At 37.1% G+C, this 23,097-nt stretch overlaps 1 protein-coding gene across 2 annotated transcripts in view; it reads left to right on the forward strand.

Annotated features, from left to right (window-relative positions):
* arid3c (AT rich interactive domain 3C (BRIGHT-like)) overlaps window positions 1-20,651 on the forward strand; it is a 90,809-nt gene extending 70,158 nt beyond the window's left edge. Inside the window, exons 4-8 of one of the 2 annotated variants that reach the window (XM_023286581.3) lie at window positions 4,017-4,200; window positions 6,963-7,207; window positions 10,098-10,388; window positions 12,280-12,369; window positions 13,346-20,651. In XM_023286581.3, coding sequence (XP_023142349.2) covers window positions 4,017-4,200; window positions 6,963-7,207; window positions 10,098-10,388; window positions 12,280-12,369; window positions 13,346-13,518 — 983 coding nt within the window. In that variant the 3' untranslated portion in view covers window positions 13,519-20,651. The remainder of the gene's footprint in view (window positions 1-4,016; window positions 4,201-6,962; window positions 7,208-10,097; window positions 10,389-12,279; window positions 12,370-13,345) is intronic. The other variant, XM_035955578.2, reaches the window with a different exon arrangement.
* Window positions 20,652-23,097: the final 2,446 nt, after the last annotated feature.

A 23,097-nucleotide genomic window follows, 5' to 3' on the forward strand; every position in this document is an offset into this window, starting at 1 on the left:
TCTGGCTTTCACCTTTCACTTGACTAACCTAATTTTTTATCTTCTACTAGTACAATATTCACACAGTGTTAATTTTGTCATATTATTTTGTCATATTATGTATTTATTTAGGTATTTGTGTTTTACCATTAAAACCCTTTCTGCTTTAAAATGGCTTACATGTAACTCTACACAGCTGTTTCCTCTTAAACAGCCCTGTTCCACTTGCTGCAGCTGTAGCACACCAGCTCACCTGCCTCTTTGACTCAGATGTCTGAATCTGTGTTTTTGAGACTGTCATCAGTACACTGCTCAGCCATCGCCCTGATTGTTTATTTCTATGTCTTGTATGTCTTGCAGTATACAAAAAAACACAATAAAGACAAGTTAACAAGGTACAAATATTGATATTCACTAGATGGGAAACTTTACGTTAATTTGGTAAATAGAGAGGGTTTTGCAGAAAGACCATGTCTGGATTGCTCAAAGTAAGGGACTATAAGCAGTATTGCTTTGTATCCCGACTAATATAAGCAGTGCCCTAACAATCATCAGAATAATGCTGAATATGTTTAACGTAAAAACTTTCATGTCTTTAATATGATTTGATTTGTACAATTATTACACTCAGTATCATCAGTTAAAATAAGTTACATTTTGTATTTTTTTTTTATTTAGTTAACTAGAAAATACGTTTGAGGGAAAATAAATTATAGCACACTTTCACTTGCATATGCCTGTGACTTTGTAAAGTACAGTATAAAGTATAGTTTACTATTTTAATTACCAGCTGGGGCCCTAGTGAGTATTTGGGGCAGTGAGGCAGCGTCTGTGGGAGTAAAAAGTAAACTACAGTGTATGTGTGGTGGTGGTGGTGTAACAGGGAGGCTCACTGTTGCATGTATCACAGTTTTGGGACAACAATGGGGCTTAGTGGCACAGAGAAAACATACAGTATATCAGTCTTTGCATGGGATTTTTAGACCAAACAAAAACATAGAATATCATCATCATGGCTGGGGTCAGTTAAACTCGGATTGAAATACCTTTTTTCTATCCTTGAACCTTCACGTGCTGGAAATGTATGACAGTCTGTGACATACACCTTCTTTTTTGTCTTTATTTAGGGATTTGAGTAAGTAGATAAAAAGCTGGTTTCCCCTGTGTCTCTGCATTAATCATTCATTTCATGGGTTAAAAGAGCAAAGTCAATGAGAAGGAGAAAATGTCATTCCATTATTGGCTTGGAGGTGCAAAGTGAACGCTTCAGTGATGAAGCCAAGCATAAAGATGATTACTGCACTACTAGAGGCCCTGATGTTCCACATTGTTCCAATTACAAACTCGTCTTCTCTGAGCAGCTCAGGGATTAACTGAAGTAGACTGTTAGACTCTTTGCAGAGTGGATTTCTTCCACCCTGTCCACCATTGCTCACTGTCATAATGACACATGACCTGATGAGATAGTTTGCGCGGACAAAAGGCCTCCATTCTCACTCTTTTATTCCTTATATCTCTTTCAGGGAATCAGAGAGACAAATACATCACCTCCAGTATTGAAAGCACATAAATCTTGTTTTCAGAGGCTTGTGTCTCCTCAGATTCCACCAGACAAAGACTGAGGCTGTTATTTATTATCTCAATCTTTGTTTGGCAACCGTGTCTTTAACCAAATAGTAGTTTTATACATCAGGACGCATACATGTTTTAATGTGTGGCAATAAAGATAAACTGTAGGGGAAAGATGGTTTTGTTTTATATCACACTATTTTACTGTAATGCTCAACTCTCCCAGCAGCTCATGTCAATGAAAACCTTGTATCCTGTGTTCTTTTCACGCTACAGTAGTGGATGCTTTCATTTTCTTTCTGTCCGCAAGCAAACTGCAAATGTAGTGCTTATAGTTTTTGGCTTAGTTTTAAATCAAGTTTACCTTAAAATGATCTGATTAAAGTTGGGTTAAATCGTTGTGTAGCATAAATTAAGTTGCAGACATACTCAGTGATTTTGTTGCAGCACTATAAACCTGTGTCTGTCTCTCTTTATTCCTCATACGTTCATTAATACATGCAGAGTAAAATGTTAAAGTGAATGGACATCAGAAATAAAATGTAAAATGTAAAGAAACAATGGCCTAACATACTGGCAGTTTGTCTTTTCATAAGAATACAGAAAATGGCAAGATTTTTAGCTTTACCTTAAGCTAAACTTTATGTGGCAGTGAGAGATCTTAAATCACTTAGCTTTTTAAAATTGCCACTATTTGGACTATTTGTCTATTTTATTTCACTGTTTGGCTGATGAAGGTCTAGTACAGAAATGTTACTTTAATAGATTTATGTTTGCAAGTTAGACAGTATCCGTTTCAGTGAAAATTGCAAAACAAAAAGCAAGCAGTAAAAGTCCATACAAAAGTACACTTTTGCACCATTTACAGTGTTGTAGATAAAAATTTTTAATGGATTTATTTGCCAATTTTACATCAGTCCACAGTGAGTTTTCACAAAAAAAGTGAAAAACCATGGTTTTAGAATTTTTTGGAAATGTATTATAAATCAAAAACTAAAACCTTTCATTGTATATAGAAAAAATGCAGATGTCAGATGTGATTGAGTTCACACCTTTGATAGGCTGAGAAAGAGAGAGACTTTTCTTGCTGATCTTTAGCCAGCAGCAGTGTCCTTCATAATCTCTTGTGCTCTTGCTCTGTGCTATTTTGTGTACAGCTGCAGAAGAGTGTATTGCATTCAGGTGCTCACACTACTCTCTGCAGGGCTTTGTGGTCCTGATCAGTACTGATGTCATACCAGGCAATGATTATTCTTACCAGGAAGCTTCCAACAGCACCACTGTAGATTTTCTTTGAATAGGGTTTCTTTGAGTTGATGAGGAGGAAAGGTGGTGCATCATCCACCAGTGTTGCACAGCCCATGATGAGGCCAGTTTCTTTATCGTTTTTGTCTCGGTTTCACATTTACTTTCTTCAATGTAAAAACTGCCCAAAGTGAGTCCAATCAACATTTACTTGTACACAGAGTGCAAAGATGGCAGCTATTTTCATATAAAAAGTAAAACTTTCTCAAAAGATTCACGTCATGTCATGCTAAGCATTGTCTTCCTTTGAAATATACTGCTATCATTTGTTGTTTAAATCAAGCCTGTCCTGCACTTTCTTTTCAAACGAGCAATGCTGAGGCACAGCAGCATCAGACTTGCTGCTGGTATTGTCTTTAGAGCAGAGAGGAACATCAATCTTTTGTTTAATAGTGTCTCATTCGTTCACATGCCATCACCGCAAAATGAAGCCGTAATTACTGGCCTTAATTGATGTGGCTTTACCACCTTAGACGATACTTCAGAGTTCCCCCCCACCCCCACTGTATAGGCCCCACTGCTGTTGTTTGCACTATATTTCTGCAGCTATTGATCACTATTATGGTAAATCCAATGAGCACAATGGAACTCTGTCAGCAAAATGCAGGTTAATTATCTCAGGGTCAACCACTTTGGAATCTTCACAAAGAGCTGGTCGTTCTCTCTTAATGCCTAACATTAAATAGCAAATAGAAATTATTATTGGAGCCCCTTTATTTTGCTAATAAGGGGGCAAGTTGACAGGTCATTAATAGATGACCACTATTTTCGACAAATTGCATTTGTAAAGTTTTTAACAAGTCAACAGTAATAAATCTGTGTTTCTGCTGTTTTCCCACATCTTAATTACTTCATCTTTCAAGTTGTGCCCGATATGTACATTTTGTATTACTTTATTATTAGGAGAAAAGTGTTTTGTAACTGCATAAAGGTTATTTGACTTTGTCATAGAAATAATAATTTGTAACTTCTCAAGTAGTTCCAGTGGATGCACAAATTAGAAAAAAAAAACTTTCCTTGAAAGTTATATTTGTTGCTCTTAACAAAGCTGTCAGACTTTTGACTGGCTTGAGATAAATTGGCCTTATAAGAAGCTGGAGAAGCCTATTGATGGGAGGAAAGTTAATGGAATTGATTGTAGATATTGTGTTTGCTTTCTGCAGGGACTCCAGTGAATCGGATTCCTATCATGGCCAAGCAGGTGTTGGATCTCTACATGCTCTACAAGCTTGTCACAGAAAAAGGCGGCTTAGTGGAAGTCATCAATAAAAAAATATGGCGTGAGATCACCAAAGGCCTTAACCTCCCTACCTCTATTACCAGTGCAGCTTTCACTCTCCGAACACAGTGAGTACAAGCAAAGATGATAACCCCAGATGACTGATAATCTGCACTCACACTGCTCTGCTGACATCAGGTCAACAAAGTGTTATATGTGAATGAGATGCTTTGTTTATTTTGTAGCCAGTGAATTTTAGATGATGTGTCTGTTACTCTATTTTCTTTAAATACATGTGAAAGGTTTATTTATTTACATAATGACTGTATATGTGTAAAGGAGGGAAATTTCTTTTAACCACTGGATAAGCTGTTACTTCAAACAAGATAATTACACAGGATGAAGGTGTTGGGTTTTTGCTTGAACATGCATTTCAGTTTATACAGGACTTTTATGAATCTGGTCTCTATATTGGTTTTAGAAGTCATTTACATGTAGTTACACACAATAATAATCTGCACTTGTTTTAAGAGATACTGTATATTAAAACAAGTGGACATAACATTTATCTAAGTTAGATTAAATACATATGTAATTCATTGGTGTGGCTACAGTAGCATGTTCTCAAGCCGCTGTCAAAAAGTAAGCAACAACCAAGGGCATAAAAGGAGTCTTCAAGAAAATTTACCTTACTTTAATGGGTAAAAACACTAAAATTTAATTTTTTCATTTCCTTGTGCAGAATGTAAAATAAAAGAATATCAAAATGTATTACTCATAAATAACTGAAAAGTAATTTTAGAAATAGACCTGTGAAAAATCATGATGGTGATAACACAACTACAATGTGCAATTTTGGAAAAATTGCGGTATGTTACCTAAAAGCTTTTGCAGCTGCAGCATTTTCAACATTTGGCACATTGACGTAAGAAAACTGGGAGTGAACCTCCAGCCTTTGATCATGGCCATCAGGTTTTATCATATTTATTAGCCTCCTCCCCACAGACTTTGGTGCAGTACAGTTGGAATATCAATAGTGGCTGGTTCACTACTGATTTACTTGTAAATCTATTATCCACTGTAGGAGAGATGCAAAACATGCCAAAAAAAAAAGTTAAAAAAAAAAAAAAAACAACAAAAAAAAAAAAAAAAACATCATTCTACCACTCTTAAGAAATTTGGACATCCAATCATTACATGAAACATGTTTGTGAGACTCAGTCTACTGAAAGTTGAAAGCAAGCGGCAAACCCTGGGTTGACAAATTAAGTAAAAGCGGAAGTGCAGAAAATGCAGTTACACCTGCAATTAAACCAATGGCTACTTGGAGCTCCAAAAATGACTTAATCACCATAGACCACCATTTTAAATTTCCAATGTTGCAACAGGAAAAAAAGCCTAGTATGAAAGGTTTTGTTCTCTACAGCTGATTTCCACTATATAAGGGCTTCAAGTTTTGCATATGTCAGCTATTTAAAAAATATATTAAGGTCTAAAGTACTGCTGTAAGGACTTGTATTGTTCAGTGAGAGGTGGCTGGTGGTGACAGGACAATCTATCGTCTTGATGTTTTTGTGGTCCAACCTCACTTCTAATCAAGCTCCACCTCTTTGCTTATTTTTGGGTTAGCTGGGTGTTTGGCAGTCAAGCACTGCCACGATGCCGCCAGTTAGAGCCACTGCACTGAGCTTCAAAACCACTTTTCAGAAAATTGTAGGATGAACTAACCATGACAACACTAGACATGCCATGTCAAACTGACATGTACACAATTTAGTAGTTGAATGTAACATTCCAAGTCTTGCAAAAAAACTCCTTCAGCGATATCTTAAACCCATCAGGAATTCATCTAGTTTGAAGTTACTGTGAAATTTTGGTGCAGCTTCCACCATTTATAGGCATTGCACTGTGACAAACTCCTCCTTGAGAATTAACTAGATTGACATAATATTTGGACAGTCTAATCTAAAGACTTTCACAATGATAAATTACAAAGCTTTAAATTTTTCATTGAATGACAGGCACATGATTGCATAGTGTATCTCAAGAAAAGTAAGCTGTTGTAACTCAAGTGTACATTGTCCAATGTGCCCTAAACTTTAAATGTTTGCTAAGGGTCCTATCTCAAGACATCTACATGGCAATATTTTGCTAAAATCACAGTGCCACCTATAGCGCCTGCAAAAGGAAATGACATGTTTTATACAAGGCTGTGTTAGTGTATTGACTGTATCAACCTCTAGCGTGGTCACAAAATTTGTGAAGATGCTTTATTGTGAAAACTGTGAGTTCACATTGCACAGTGTTGCCGTAGAGGTGTGGCAAATTTTTGTGTCACATTTTGATCTCATTGAAACAGGAAGTCGGAACTACAACAACAACAGATGGAAATTAGCCTTGTGCTAAATCCGGCGTATTTACTGCAACCTTGTGTAAACTACTTTGAGATTGTATGTTCACTAATGCACTGTCCCGTCCAAATAAATAAATAAATACAATGCACGTTGCTCAATTTACCCCAAATTTCTCATGTTTAATAATCCTGGACCTGAACATATGGACATGTTAAGACCGAGTTGTAGTCACAGCACCATCTGTTGTACACAGAAAGTAAGCCTAGTGTGACAAACATCATCTGATTTACATGTTTTATACGTGATGCACAGCAACATGACAAATAATTAGTTGGTATTCTCTAGCAACACATATTGGACACGGTACATGCTATGTGACTCATTTGTGAAGCATCCCACACAGTTCAGGCCTGAAGTCATCTAAATGCTTCATTGTACGACTCCCAGATTGATGTTTGATCGACAACATGTGACAAAAGTACAAAGTGACGAAAAAGCTCAGTAAACCGCTACAAAATTTTTCGTCTACCCTGCAGATATATGAAGTACCTCTACCCATATGAATGTGAAAAGCGGGGACTGAGCTCCCCTGGAGAGCTTCAGGCAGCTATCGACAGCAACCGAAGGGAAGGCCGTAGGCAGAGCTATGGCTCTGCTATCTTCAACTACTCTCCTGTGGGCACCCCCACCCTCCTGTCCTCACCAAAGATACAGATGTCCCACCTACCTGTGCCCACTCACAACAGTGGCCATATCTCTCAGGTGCCTGTGATCAAAAAAGGTAAGACGCAACAACACCACATATAAGGCATAATATTTGGAAATGGATACTGTCTATCATTTAACCCAGCTGTAGAGCAAAGTAATCTTTGTTTGAAACAGCTCTATTTGAGACATTTTCATTTCCTTTACTTTTTTAAGTATATCTTAAGAGTTTTTCATTATATTTTGATAAAACATTTCCCTGTTTTTCATCTTCTCCTGTTGTAATTTGCTGTTAATGCAAAAGCATCATTCCTGTCTATCTGCTCTTTAGATAAATTCAGAGCATTAATCCTATCAATATGTCATGTCATACTCACAACTTGGACTCTTTCTTAAACACAAATACCTCTTCTCTTTTCATTTATCTAGACTTTAGTTTTCACATTGTGTGCTCCAGGACATTAAATGCTTACTACTAAGATTTTCAGCTGATAAAATGGCTCAGTTTCCTGATATGTTTTAATGTGAAGCATCTCAAGGCATGGAAGCAATTAGAAATAACTAGTACAACAGTAGATTTGTCAAATGTATTATTAAAGCTGCAACCTGGTGAATATGACATAGTTTTATTAGTGTATGAATGAAATAGTGCTGTACAGATGTGCATTACACTAAATGTACCATATGGTTATTTGTCTTTTTTTAGTACTGGCATTTATCTCAAAACTTCTGGCTTATATTAAGATAAATTTATGATGAACATGGCTGAAACATTGTTTGTGAAATTTGCATTGCAAGTGTTGTTTTGCTCATAAGGTTATTAGCAGGCTAGATCATAAATAGACAAATTCTGTTCCTGTCACTCTTAAGGATGGTCTATTTCCTCCTTTAAGAATACTTTGTGAAGATGGCACATGATGTAGTACACAGATCACCACATCTATCTGAGAAATTGTGGCATGATTAGCACTAAAGCAGAAGTCACTGTGTTTGCATGTCAGAATTTGATTTCACAATTGCTGGCTTATTTCCATCCATTCATGCTGAAGTAACTTGTGGGCACTGTGGTCATTCCCACCAAAGAGGAAACATCTTGCAGGACTTCCTCATTTTCCGGGAAACACTAATACTGTGAAAAAAGGGCTGCGAGCCCTCTGACTACAGGTAGTCATAAAAATAAAAATGAAATCACCTGGTTGGACTGTATGCGTGTCATGGAGACATTGGACATGTGTAAAAATACACAGCTATTTTAGTGTTGTTGTTGTAGTAGTTAGCCTACAAGGTCAAATATTAAGTAACATCCTTGATTTTAATTGACAAATGGAAAATTTTACATGGGTAGAGTAGAGTGCATTGTCATGTGATCAGCTCCCATGTGTGCCTTTGTTGCCGGCTAAAGGTCAAGTACAAGCATCGCCCCATATGCAGTATCAAAGAAACTTTTTCTCAAATGTACACACAAGCTGTACTGTGCGCTGTGATTTGACTAAAGCCAAATCACAATAAGTATCCTGTCTATCTCCACTGTGCTGTATAAATATGAAATAAAACTATACTGAAAAAAATACATAGGAACCTTTTAGTGCTGTGAATTGTTTTCCTGTTATCTGTGAACATTTAAATGTGCTTTAAAACTGTTGACCAAACCTCCTGGACGATGCTGACAGCACTCATAGCCCTTTGGCTTTATATAATTGTGACAAAGCTTGGTATGATCAGCTCCTTCACATTTGATAGGTAGATCAACTCAGTGGTCAAAACCAGCTTTTTTCAGTTAAGACTATGAGCAAAGGTAAAGCCCTATCTCCCTCTCAGTGGCTATAAAAAACGTTATTCATGCTTTTAGTGCCACACAGCTAGTCTATAGTAATTCTTTGGCTGTGGGCATAGAGCAGTAATTCCTTCAGCATCTGTAGCTGGTGCAAAATTCAGCTGCCCTACTCTTAACAGAAAAAAGAAATTGAGATCACATAACCTAGGTACTGGTCTCTCTACACTGGCTTCATGTCCGGTCCAGGATTGATTTTAAGATTTTATTGTTTAAATGAGTTGGTGTCACCTTACTTAGAAATCTTGCATCTTCATACCAGATGCTCCTGAATGTTCTGAGCTTCCAAGACGATCAAGTCTTGTAGTAGCTGCTCCAACTCTCTGGAACACTTTACCTTTCAATGTTAAAACTGCTTAGACTTCAGAAATGTTTAAATTGCTGCTTAAGACCCATGTCTTTTTGTTGGCAATTGATTCAAGTACAGCATGACACCCTAACTTCATCAATTACTGTGCTGTATTATTATTTTTCCTATTATTTTAAGAATTTTATTTAGTTTTGTCTTTTTATCACTGTGTTTTCTGAGTTATTTTTTTGTTTGTTTTGTTTATTTATTTATCTTCATCTACTCAGAAATGCTAATGTGTAGTGTGCTGTTGTCAGTGTTTTTGAAATGCTTTTCCAGATTCCAGATCATTATTGTGATATCAAATTACATATTTTGATGGAAGATTTAATCCTGAATGCCTGCAAGAAAGTGTTATTGGCATTTCGTTGAAAATCTGATATCACCAAGAACTGTCAGCCTCATATGATAACATCCATTAAATGATACAGTCAACAGCTTCATTGTCGAATTAACAGTAACAATGTAAGCCTTTAGCAGAAAGCATCCCGATTTTAATAGCTTTAAAATATTCACATCAACTCAAGTAGTATACCTCCTGTTATATTTTACATCTATATCTCTTTCATAATGCATGTCAGATATTTTTTTGTCTTGCAGTGAAAGCAATGACAAAATACAACATTCTTTTAGGGTATTTTACAGCAGGGTATTTACTATATTATCGGACTTATTTATGACCAGGCTATCAAGCAACCTGTTTATGGTTTTAGACATGAATTGATTTTAGATTTGTGTTGTTAAAGCACACAGAGACAGATATCTTAACAGTATTTTTCTCTCCAGAAGAGCCCATGATGACCAGCTGCTTGCCCAGCCGGCTGACCCTTCCCATTTCACCCAGTGGCCATCATGCAGCAGCTGTGGCCACCCAGGCTGCAGCGGCTCAGGCAGCAGTGGCTGTCCAGGCAGCAGCTCTGGAACAGCTCAGGGAGAAACTGGAAAGTGGCGAACCACCAGAGAAGAAAATGATGATGGTGGCAGAAGAGCAGCAGAGGATCATGCAGCATGCCCTCCAGCAAAACCTGCTGGCAATGGCCACTCAGTTACCCCTCAGCATCAAACTCAACAACAGAGGTGAGACACTCTATTAGGCTATTTAAGTACACAGAGTGGAGTGTTTATTTTCACTTTGTTTTCTCTGGGACCTTAATAGGTCTAATTTTGCAAATAGTAAAATTTTTCCCACCTCAATCTCCTATAAATTAGAAATCTGTGAAATGTCTGTGTGTAATTGTAGAACTGAAACTTCTACAGTGAACTATTGTTCTTTCTCTCTGCATGGCTTTGGCAATAAAATATGAAAGGACACTATATCAGATGCTTGTCAGAAAGTAGCCACAGAAGCAGACTGTTGATTCGAAAGCCTGGTGTGATACTGTTTGCATCAACATGTTTTGTTCATTGATTCCTCTTCATGTAGCCAAATCTGCATAGAAAATTCAGACTGTTTTTCTGTGCTTTAGTGCCATCAGTGTTACCTCTCTAACTCCTTACACTCAAAATAAGCGATAAAATACTCCCAAGTTTATTCCTGTACAGACAGTGGATAAGTTAGCTCATATTTAATATTTCTATTATTGTAACCAGTCTCCTAAAAAGAGCCACATCAATAATAATGTATTGATCAAAAGTATCAAAGCCTATAGTAGTAGTAATTTGATCTTGTGTACAATTAAACCTAAATTGTAGAAATATAATAAGTAATATGGGCAACAAAAATGAATAGGCACTTGATTAGTGATGTCCTGTTCTTTTCTGAATCATGTGAGTTGTGGTCCGTCACAACTTCATGATACAAATCTGTGAGACATTTTGCTCTTCCTCAGAGATAGTCCACTACTAAACAGTCTCAAACAATTCCTATGTTGCCTCTTGTTTGAGTAACATTTATTATGAATATGAGAGACAGACGAACACATTGCTGATTCTGTTTTATTTCAGTGTATACTTTAAAATCAGGTGTTCCTGTAATGTTAAGTTTGTTGCCTGCTTGTGAATTAAATGACACTGTGTCTACCACAGTGGGTGGTGTGTCAAAAACAGCTAATGGCCCTGCCAGAGAGGCTGTCTGAGATCGTACACCAAAACCCCTGAACCACTAATGTGCACATAGTTCATCATATAACATGTGTAATTTGAAACTTGGCTCCATAGATGTTTTGAAGAAATAATTTCTCTTGACCGCAGGCAGAATCCAGCCTATCATGAGTAAAAATACCCGTCTGGCTGGGCTTTTACTGCAGCCAGCGCGGCTCATGACAAGCCATAAGTCACATATGACTTAATGATAGAGGCTAAAGGAAGAATAAGGGGCCTATCTGCTCAAGTGTGATATCATTTCTGTCTGCATCACTGCCTCTCTCATATTAGTCATAATAGTGGGCTTTGCACTTGATACGTGATGGAAAAATGAGTGAGAATCTTTCCCAGGTTAATTCCCACACTGGCTGTCTGGCTCTTGCCCTCACAAATAAACACTGTCATTTAAAGATTACATCCAAACACTATTATTTGTCTCCACCCAGATGCACTTGGATGGACAAATTTGTGTTCACAGATGGTTTGATATCACAGCAGCTCTCTGAGATAACTGTATGTGTGTAGAGTTGCTCCATTTTCTTTACTTTGATAAAGGTTGTCTCCTTTTCATGATTGGTGTCAGACCACCACCACCACAAACTTTCTTCCCCTGATTAAATAAAGGTTTGAAAATATACATTGCTGTTCACCATGTCATTTATTTAACCAAGTTTTCCAACTGTGATAGGATTCATCTGGAACTGACATGTACAAATTGCTGTAACATCTTTTGACAGTTCTTTCTCCCCAGAACTCTTTAATAAAGTTCTCCTTATCCTGTCACTCTCTGAATTATCACCAATACTCCTCTTGCTTCTTCTGTTCCCTTTGTAAATGCTCATATTGAGTTTTTCTCTCTCTCCTTCTGTGCCTCCTCTCTTGACAGATGATAGACAAGAGACCGCATTGAACCTGTCTACCAACGGCATTAGCAGCATCAACATGTCAATAGAAATAAATGGAGTTGTCTACACAGGTAAATAGAGGGGCCGTTTGCTGATGTAATTGCAGGCAGGAAATTCAATAAGTTATAGCAGCACCCTGGTGCTTAGTCCTCTACGCAATTTGATGTTTTTGCTATAAAATCCATTGTAATGAAGTGGCAGTCCAATAGAGTTAAAAAAGTTAAATATCTCAAAATTGGTCCTGTGGATTTGAGGTCGATGGGGCTTGTTGTCTTATGTGCCTGCCTTGTGTCTGTGTGTGTGTGTGTGTGTGTGTGTGTGTGTGTGTGTGTGTGTGTGTGTGTGTGTGTGTGTGTGTGTGTGTGTGAATGGAGGTAGCTTGTATCTTGAAGTAATTACTGCCTTTCTGCTTTAACAGAGGCCATTGTTGTCAGCATATAAACTTGGTGGCTGTCAAATAATATCTGAGCTTTCTCTTTGGGAGACAGAGCTCTGTAACCTCAGTGTTGACTTGATCCAACTCAGCCTGCCACGAGCGGACACCCACTTTAATCCATCTATATATTTGAAGCTTTAGATGCTGAAATATAACAGCTACTGCTGAAGATGACAGGTCACTGTCTTTAGAATACTGCAGGTCTGCATGACAGATATGCAGTAGATGTTATTTTTACAACTAGTAATAGAAAGATCTAATTATATGTTATCCTGACCTGCTAAATTTATAGGGGAAAACTGTAGCTACAATATTATTAGAATTAATATTATTGCATTTAAGCCAATACATATATAGAAGTGCTGCATCTTTCACACAATTTTGACAGTAAACCTTTGGTTTGTTGGTAAATTCGAACACAATACACACATTGACTGTAAGTTGCACCCCATGTAAGTAGGTTTTCCTACCAGACTCTATTTAGTGAAAAATATTACTGCCTAGAGAGCACAAATAAGAAAGACAGTGGTGAGCAGTAGTGTTAAAGTCATTTGCTGGAGTCAGAACAGTGTGAGTGCAAGGCTGACTAATATTTGATGCTTGCTCCTCAGGCATCCTGTTTGCTCGGCAGTCAGCCATAGCAGGGATGACGGGACACCGTGGGAAACACAGCAACTGTCAGACTCAGGGAAAGACCAGTCCTACACAGTTCCAGCCCTCCTCTTCCTCTTCCTCATCATCCTCTTCTTCTTCACTTCATGGACAGAGATGCTCCTCCCCTTGAATTTCCTCCTCACCACCCCTTCTCACCTCATCAAGGAGGAGATCATTCCTCTTCTCAAAGACACAAAGCAGTTGGAGTTGTTTTTTGATTGTGGCTTACTCTACATCCATTCATTTTGGGTCTGCAAACAAACAGATTGACAAGCAGCCAACAACTTACAGACTCGATATTTTGGTAAGAGATCTTCCTGTCCTCCTCATTCCTCACTCTTCCTATTCTGAATTAGCATTGTGTTTTGAGGACATGTTCACATTGTTTTTCATGTCCTCATAGACATCTATTCAGTGTGGAACAGTTTTAAATGGTCCCCCATTAACTTAAGGTGCAACCTGGATGAAGCCAGACTAAGATTTCCTCCTGTGAACCCCCACAGTTAAAAACATGTAGCTGAACAGCAAGCTTTCAGCAAGTAACAACAGTTTTTTGACAGTGTTTATGGGCTTTCTGACCAACCTCAGAAACTCGCTGCTTACAGCATGATACCAAAGAAGAAAAGAATGCTGCTCCAACATGTCCAGCATGAATGGTGAGCTTTAGCACTATTCATCCAGCCTGAAGATTACAGTATGAATACAAACAGACAAAGCACATCAGTGGAAATTCTAATGTTTTCTGAAGAAAGGCTATTTAGACTACTTAACGGTGTCGTATGTGACGCTCAGCTTTCCATTGGACACTTAGTTAATTATGTGTCAATACACAGCCACAGCAAGGCTAGAAAGAATGATGCATATATATACCTACAAAGTAGCAAAGTGAAAGTGTAGTATGTGGATTTATGTAGTTTACTGCTCTCTTCTCTTAAACATGGTCAGTCTACTAAAACTCAGCAGCTGGTGTTAACTTGTTACTAGGACAATGGAACCAAGCTTACTACAGTATGTACCAATCCCATACTGTATGCTAATATGACTGTTATCATGATCAGATCACATTTGCTAAGAGTCCCTCAGAAACCAACCAGTATTACACTGAAATTCTGCTGTGCCCCAAGTTTGCTGTATGTCAGTTAGTTTGTGGTAATTTTAATAAACACAGCTCGTGAAGAAAATGCACCACATAAACATGTGACAATTATATGATAAAACTACATATTGATCCAGAGTCCCTCTACCAGAAGGATCCACTGTAGGGCTCTTAAGCAATAAGGTTTTCCATTGTGCTTTAGTGGTGCATCATATAGATTGAATGCAAAGTGACTTACATTCAACTGAATTGACTTCAATGTGAAATAAATTTCTCAAATTATTCCAAGGTAGTTGACAGTATGCATAACCTGGGGTTCCTTAGGATCTGGGGCCCTGGGGCAATTACAGCAGTTTACCACATGCTTTTTGGGTACTTTTTTGTACAATATTTTATACATTGTCGAGAATAGTTTTGTGCAGTACTCACTTTTGTGTATTGTACTCTGCAACATAAACACCACATTCAAAAAACACTTTTTCAGAAGATGAGTTTATAGTATGAATTTTGGATACAGGTATTAAGTTTTAGAGTGCTAATCAGATGTATTGCCAACAATTATTAGCCACTGTAACCTGTCCAGATCATGAGCTAAACAGAGAAATCTAACAATTATTAGTGATAAAATAACCCTTTCTCAGCCACACACCGCTCTGTAACTAATCATGTCATTTTATTCTACTGATATAGCCGTGGTGCACATGTAAAATAGCAAAGAGTTGTTCACAGCTCCTGTATATGGATGTCCAATATGACCATTAGTATTACGTTTCGTGGAAGCTCTTTACTATGGAAAACTGCTTGGTATTTCACTTAGTGGCGTAGCGGATTCCTTATCTCATGAAAATTTCTTGATCACAGAATAAATTATTTGTTGAGTATGGATCTCAAAGTATGAAAACAAACTACTCTAAAAACATGTGTTTTAGTCCAGATCACACATATTCTTTCTAGAGAGGTGTGTTTATATACATTACATTTGAAAACGTGTCCTCTCTGCTTTCAAGAGTGTAAAGTGATAGTCTCTGGTTAATTTGGTTAGATGACAATGATTGTTCAGGTACAGCGTTTTCTTCATTCATTTGGGCAAATGTTGCAGTCAACATTGCTCCACTGTTGTGTGTGGTTGTGGTCAGAAATGCTTACTTAATCTCTGCTGAGGCTGGGTGCGGTATACCCTCAGCCCATGTGATTGCATTGTTCTGTGAAGAAATCTTCTGCAATGCGCAAAGTCTGGACCATTATCATGTAGCAAATGTTGATGTTAACATAAGACAGAAGCACAAAGCTTGTGATGCTGGTGGGGAAATACAGGCCATGAAGCCTAGTGAAGAACTGAATCAGGAAAGTCCTGAAATGGCTTTGGATTCCTAGAGAAGTGACTGACAGGAAAGAATAGACCACTTCAGCCTGTATGCAGCAGGTGAACAGACATCAAAGGAGGTGACAGCAGGACACACAAAGAGAAAAAGTTATTTGTCACACAGTGGTTTTATATTGTGAATAGAATCCAGGTTTCTGTTTTTATTAATGCACTTGTGTCTTACATCAGAGAGCGTCTCCCTCTTTCAGTTCTCTTTTATTGCTATTTTCTCTATTTTCAAAAGATATATAATATTTTCTTTGTTGTGAAGAAAAATGGGAGCCGGTTTGAAGATATATGGGTTTTTAATATTTCTGTTAAAGCATTTAACTGCAGATTTTATTTATTGTGTTTTATATTTGATCCTGCTAGTGTTGCATTCAGTTTCACCACTTTGGATGCAAAATCTTACAAAGAGTCCTCTTGAACGCAGATACCTCATCGATTTACTTGTATATAGTCATAGTATATTATGAATACAAAATATACCTCATAAATTTAATTTGTTTGTATTGTACTTTCACTTGAAATCAACGTTTTACTTTAACAGACCACTGGATTTTTTCCCCTTTTTTTCATGTTTTGTATGATTATACCAAAGAGGAGAATATTTTATTAACACACATCTACCTCATTTGTTACAGACTGTGCCAATCAGCATGTCCACAATCTTAATTGCTTGTATATTCACGATGTTTCATATCCATGTATTTTGTGAACACAAAATGCTTTTCAGTCAAAAAAAACAAAAAACAAAAAAAACAAAACCAAAAAACCCCCCCAAAAAACCCTGTAGAACCCAGTGGTAAGGTTTAAAAATGTTGAAAGTACTTTTACATTGGGTGTGGTGTGGTGCTGGCAACACAGCCTAGAGACAGCCAGTCATCAAAATGAATCCAACTTTCATAAAAACGTGAATAGCTTGTAGCATTGAATGGCCATCACTTGTGAGTGTTTTCTTGTTAGCAGTGGGGATGGAGGATGGTGGGGTGAGTCCACAGTCTTAGAGATTTCCTGCCATAAATTAAGTTTGATTTAAGACACAGAAGTACACATAGCTGATCTTATAAAGGTATTGACTTTAGGTATTTGTGTGGTGATGTTTTAGCAGATTTCTCTGCTAGATTCCAAGGTGCAGTTGAAAAGCTATGGTGTCTTGAACCCTTGAGGGAACCTCTGAGTACTTACTGTCACTCATACTGTTTCTAGATTTGGGCCCAACAGACAAACCAATGAACCAATGTATCAGCCAACATTATCACCTAGTATATTGGCTGACGTAACAAGAAATGTCAAAGATGTGTTAGAGGACATTTAGAAAGAGTTTTCTATTAGGAATACATTTTTGGTAGAGAATAAACAGAATTGCAGTTCTCAATATTCAGTCCTACTTGATTTGACAATTTCACTTGGTCCACATCTTGTTTCAAATATTTCCCCTTCTGGGAGTCGTAGAGATTTTTCTGACTCACAACCCTTGAACTCTCGAGCAACACCCTTAGGTGCACAAAATTATATCAGTGGGTAGGTCAAGATTAATTTATTGTACATACTCGTGTTCTTGGGACATCCATGAATCAATATAATACTTTTGGTTTTTAATGACCTTTTGTTTAATGCCACCATCCGCCATCAAGCAACAGAAAAAGGCAAACATTTGTAGTTTGAATACTGATAAAACATCAGAGAACAGCCTGTTTGTGTGCTTTTGGCTGTCTGCCTCACTGTGCAGGATTATTCATGCAGATTGCTCACAGTCCTTGATTTAAAATGCCACAACTAATTCAGTCTCATGATGACTGTAATGTACAAGGTTGAGTACTGTTCAAGCCAATGATATATTGTAAGTGGATGTATAGATGGTAATGTTGAAATTTTACAAACACAATCGTGCAGCAGAGGACAATCGTCAGCCAATAAGATGAGCTGACCTATCAACTGTTAGCTGAGCTGTTAGAAGTGGTTCTGCTGTTTGTGTGTTCACTTGAAATGTGTTCTTTAGCAATCAGACTGTTGTGCAGGTAGATGCAGCAAAGGTCCAAAAAAGAAAGTCCTTTTTATACATGCACTTAATGTTTCATCTTTGATTACTGAAAATGATATCAATATCAGTAGACTTTTGTTAAAGTTGCTGGACTAGATAGACCTCCCTAGTTTGAAAAAATGTAGAGCATTGTTCCAGCCCTTTTGATGTTTATATTGTCCTCACAAAGCTTGGTCACTTCAGAACTCAGATAACCACATATGTCTTTCTCAGATATTTGCACATGCGTATTTATCCTACCTTAACAGAGTTGCTAATTGGAAGAAGTTATTTTAGGCACAGAGGGCCCTGGAAGTACGTCTAGTACATTTTCTCTCAGACGATGTTTGATATATCACAGTTGAAGCTCATCAAGATACGAAAGTCTGTCAGTATCCAATTTTTTCCTAATTCTGACTATAACCAATAAGTTTTTTAAACCACTCCCCTATTTAAAAATGAAGATGACAAGAATTTGATTATTTATTAATAACTATGGTATAGTTTGGGAAGGCACTGACAAAAATGCCCATCAGGGCATAAGGGTAAGAAAATTACTTATATGGACTGTTTTAGCTGACAGTGACAAATGATCTGTTTTTAAATTTAGCTACAAAAAAAACTTCACACCTCTGATTACTCCATAGCAACAGCACCTGAGACCCAAGGGTGCTGTAGTCGTTATGTCCACCTACCAACCAAACTGTCAAACAAAGTTGCTGTAATTCCAACTGATGGCCATAACACCAACCTGAAGGACCATTAAATTGTCCAGAAAGCTCTGTTGTTTCTGTGTTGTCAGCAATGAGGAGATCATTGAAAGAAAGCTGGGGATAAATTACTTTCTGAACTGGCTGCTTCTCCCACTTCACAACTCTGTAGCACACACTTTATAAGAAGTGTCACATGGGTGAATGTGGAGTAATGTCTTTGGTTCAATTCGTCATTTACCACGCTGGTAAATTTTAACAACCTCACTAGCAGCAGGCAATTTTCTTAGAGATTTTTAAGGTGTCAAACAGTAGAAGTCTGGAGTACGAAAATCATGACTTTTACCAAGAAGCGTGTCTTCCACTACTGTCTCTAATAACATCAGGTAAGGAAGAAAAGACCCAAATGCTGGATAGCATAGGCAGGTAGTCCATCATCCATCTCAGCTTTTTAAAAATCCCTTTACAAAAATGTTACGTTCATGCTAAGAAGTTGCCATTACCTTTTTGCAACACATGCCACAAATTTGCTGCATTGTCAAATTTCCATATGCAAATTAGGTTTGTGGCTAACTTGCGGAGGACTTCTTCCATTTATCAGTTATACACACTCACAGGGGGTCTATCACAACTGACATTGGGCAAGAGGTAAAGTACACCCTGGACAGATGGACAGTCCACTGTAGAGCAAAAACATTCCCATGCATGTCCACGCAAAGAACATGCTGCAAGCAGTAAAATCACAGCAAACCTGCCACACATTTCCCATAAAGTCAGAAGTTCACCACAAGTTTGTCACAAATCTAATTTACATATAAGAATGTGACCTTGCTGCAAATTTGCAACACAAGGTTAACCATGGGAGGCTATTGTTGACTATGGCAAACATAAACTGCAATTTTTTTACCATTGGGTTACTAGAAGTTAAATATGGTGACAAATGTGGTGGACATGTTTTCCAGGCAAATTTCTCAATACAAAACACAAAGAAAAGAAGGACGGTCAAATTACTTTTAGCGTAAACACTGTCTGGTAACTGAGTAGTACGCTGCTAAGAGTATATATACAGAGACGACGGATTGGATGATTGAACTCAGGTGTTGCACGAAACCAGCCAGAAACTAACAAAGGCAGAAAGAAAGACAGCCTGGAGTGCATGAAGGTGAGTAATTACAAAATAAAAACAGAAGAACGAATAACTAAAGTCCGTGCAGATAATCACAGAGTCAATACAAATATTCAGTCAGTGAGAGAGGAAGCAAGCTTTGATTTTGTGTCTAATGATGAATGAATGAAACTTAAATGGAAGAGAACTTTCTTTGCCAGTGTATATATCATGTTGTGTTTTTTTCTTTACACATGCCTAACAAAACCTTTTCACCTTTGAAGTTGCTACGGAGTTTGCCTCCCACCTAATGAGTTTGTTTGTTTGATTGTTTTTTAATTCACTGTAATGGGACTAATAGAAGAAATTTTACAAATCTGAAATTCAGAAATTTCTGTGAGACTGCTATTGAGGATTATGTAGAATGATGACTATGGTCCATTCAAGACAGGATATATTTTCTGCTTTCATAGTCCAGATGTTCCTGATAAGGCAGCCCAGTCTCAGCTTAACTGTCTCTTTCTTAGCCCCTCCTCCTGTACTAAATGCGGCCAATCACTGAACACTTCATGTAACATGCATGGGATCACCAAAGAGCTTTTCTAGCTGTGACCACACACTTCATTTCTAGGTCATAATCAATTACAGATCAAAATAAGCAAAATAAAGGTGACAGGTCTAAATGGGAAAAAAATGAAATGGCTTATGTAATCAACAAACATATGTTTACTTTGTATTTTGGCTATGCTATGCTAGTAGTTTTTAGACACTAATTGCTTTATTAACTGTGTGTGTGAAGCTGTAGATGTTTCTTTTATTTCCCTTTTGTTGGATGAATCCAGTGCATTATGGGAATGCTGGATTGTGGTGCTCAGGGGTTCACAATGTACAAAAAAAGAGATGAAAGAGGTCTTTTGCCATTTGACTTGTAACGTATTTAGAAATAAAATCATGCTTTTAATTTAAGTGAAAGTTTTCTGTGTTATTTTGTTCTCTCTACTATAGTATGCTATTGTGGCCAAAATATCACTGCGTCAGGCTATGCCACACATCATTTCAGTAGATCAGACTGGGTTTATGTACTGTTTTTACCTACATTGTGATACCAGTCTCGCCCTCTAGCCATGATTATTTTCTATTAAAACAGTATTCTAACATAGTTGTATTTTAACACTCATGAACGTAGCTTATGGCTGTGAAATGGAAAAGCAACATTGATGTTCACATACAAACAAATCACATTAATCTGTGTGGATTATTTAGTACTTGTTTGGTAGTCTTTTAAATTCTACTCAGGTAGTGTTAAGTTGTTGTTTTGTAGGATTATGAATTGTGAATCTTCCTGTCCAACGCTTGTCTTTTCTATGGCACAGGAAATTTGTCATGATGGTTTCAACTCCTTGAGTAAACAGAATTTCAGTTTATATATTTTGAATGTTGAAATGAACCTATATTAGAAATTTGTTTTGACACTAGCAGATTCATCTATTATCACAATGTAGTTAAAAGTGAGACCTTTCATTGTAACTTGTTCTGACCACCCACCCATGTCACTCATATCACACATGATAACACGGGCCTCAAAAGTTTACCAAAAATGCACTTTTTAAAGTTTTCTTCAGTGAATTATTATAAAACAGAAACACATGCAGGGTGCCAATGATTGTTTCTATGACTCTATGTCATAGACATTTATCTTCAACTATAATATATTCCATGATATTGGTGCTCTAAGAAAAAAATATGCTGAACAAAAATATAACTTTGTCTTTAGGTTGTGACACCTGGAGTGGATTAAAAATTGATTTGGTTGCAGTTTTTAACATAGCTCAACAAAAAGTTCTTTAGAAAAATTTTCACCCTTGACAATTTCATGTATCTATCTCTTGTACCTATAACGTTATGAGGCTCAGAAATGATGGCAAAAGCAAGGTAAATTTTTAAAAAATACCTAAAAAATTTAACCTACCTCAATGCACTTCCAGGGCATGTAAAATTTAACATGTATATAGTTTGAAGATCAAATTTTGGATGACTTCATTAAATATGCTAAAGCTATTATACATAAAATGTCAGCTGGTTCTAAATGGAGTAATGTCAAGATTCAACTGTTGTTAGTGCAAATCCCATTTAGTCACATTATGTGCAGTCCCTCAAAATTTGCTTTTCTTCAGCTATTCTTTAAAGGTCCCAGTATCTACGAACTATCAAGTTGCCCATTCATGAAGTTCATAAATGCACAGCAAAGGGTATACATCCCATAAATTAGCACAGCAGTAATGGAATTTTTTCACCCTTTGCAGTTCATTCTAACCAGCTTGGCCTAACTAGCTCACTTTTGATATTTTTTTCCATATCTTGCATTTTCTTTTAAAGCAGTTGCCTTATTATCCTTATTGTTCCCTTCACCACAAGACCACCCCCTGGAGCTGGATCAGCAGCAATGGCATGTCATTTCCATCATAAAAAAATAACTTCCCTCAGTGGAGCTCACAAACCCATGTCAAAAACATGGCTTACACGAAACTAACATAAATGGGAACAGATACTCAGTTTGATACTCTCATCCTTTATCTGTATGTGACTGTTGTGGTTTATTCCAATGGAAAATTCTGTTTAGAGTCCATTAAATTTTTGCCTGATTAGACAAATGTTTTAAAACTGTAAGGATGCTTACAGTTATAAAACAATTTTTACAAGTTTCCAATTTTTACATGATCTTGACTTGTTGCAAGTTATCTGGGCAGTGGACTTAATATTTAGCATTACATAGCATTGCAAAATAGAGTAATTTTTGGCCTACATAGTAGAATTTTAAAATCAAAAATCATCACGTTTTTTCAGATGGTTAACCTCTTTTTTCAAATGTCAAATATCAAAACTTCGACTAATCAAACAAGAACTATCTGAAATTATACATTTTGAATCTCTTAAGCCCTTTGGTGGATTGGGCAGTCTAAACTCGGATTATGACAACACTTATTATTCACAAGTACAGAACCTGTAAATTACCGGATGTGTGACAAAACTTACAATGCTTCTTTTGTTGTGTTGTTACAGTTAAACATTGCATTAATGCTTTGACAAGTTCCCCCAGTGTAAATAGTAGACAGCTTCAAGGACGAAGCAAGCAAAATCAAATTATGCATATACAATGTTATAGCATGTTTTTTTGCCCAAATAAACCTGAGATATGACTGTGTATTAAAAACATTAATTGTCAGCATCCAGACAAGGACAATAAAATATCAAGATTATAAACAATGAAGTCAGTTGCTTTATTTAAAAGTGACAAGTGGAGAACTGGAAACACTGATTCAGCAAAATGCTGGCAGTTTGCTTGAGTGCTGCATTAAGCAGGTAAAATGCTGTAAAGATTGGTTAATTAAGGCTGAGAATCCTGAAGTAATTA

This window comes from Amphiprion ocellaris, chromosome 6, assembly GCF_022539595.1.
Source record: "Amphiprion ocellaris isolate individual 3 ecotype Okinawa chromosome 6, ASM2253959v1, whole genome shotgun sequence".
Classification (NCBI taxonomy): domain Eukaryota; kingdom Metazoa; phylum Chordata; class Actinopteri; family Pomacentridae; genus Amphiprion; species Amphiprion ocellaris.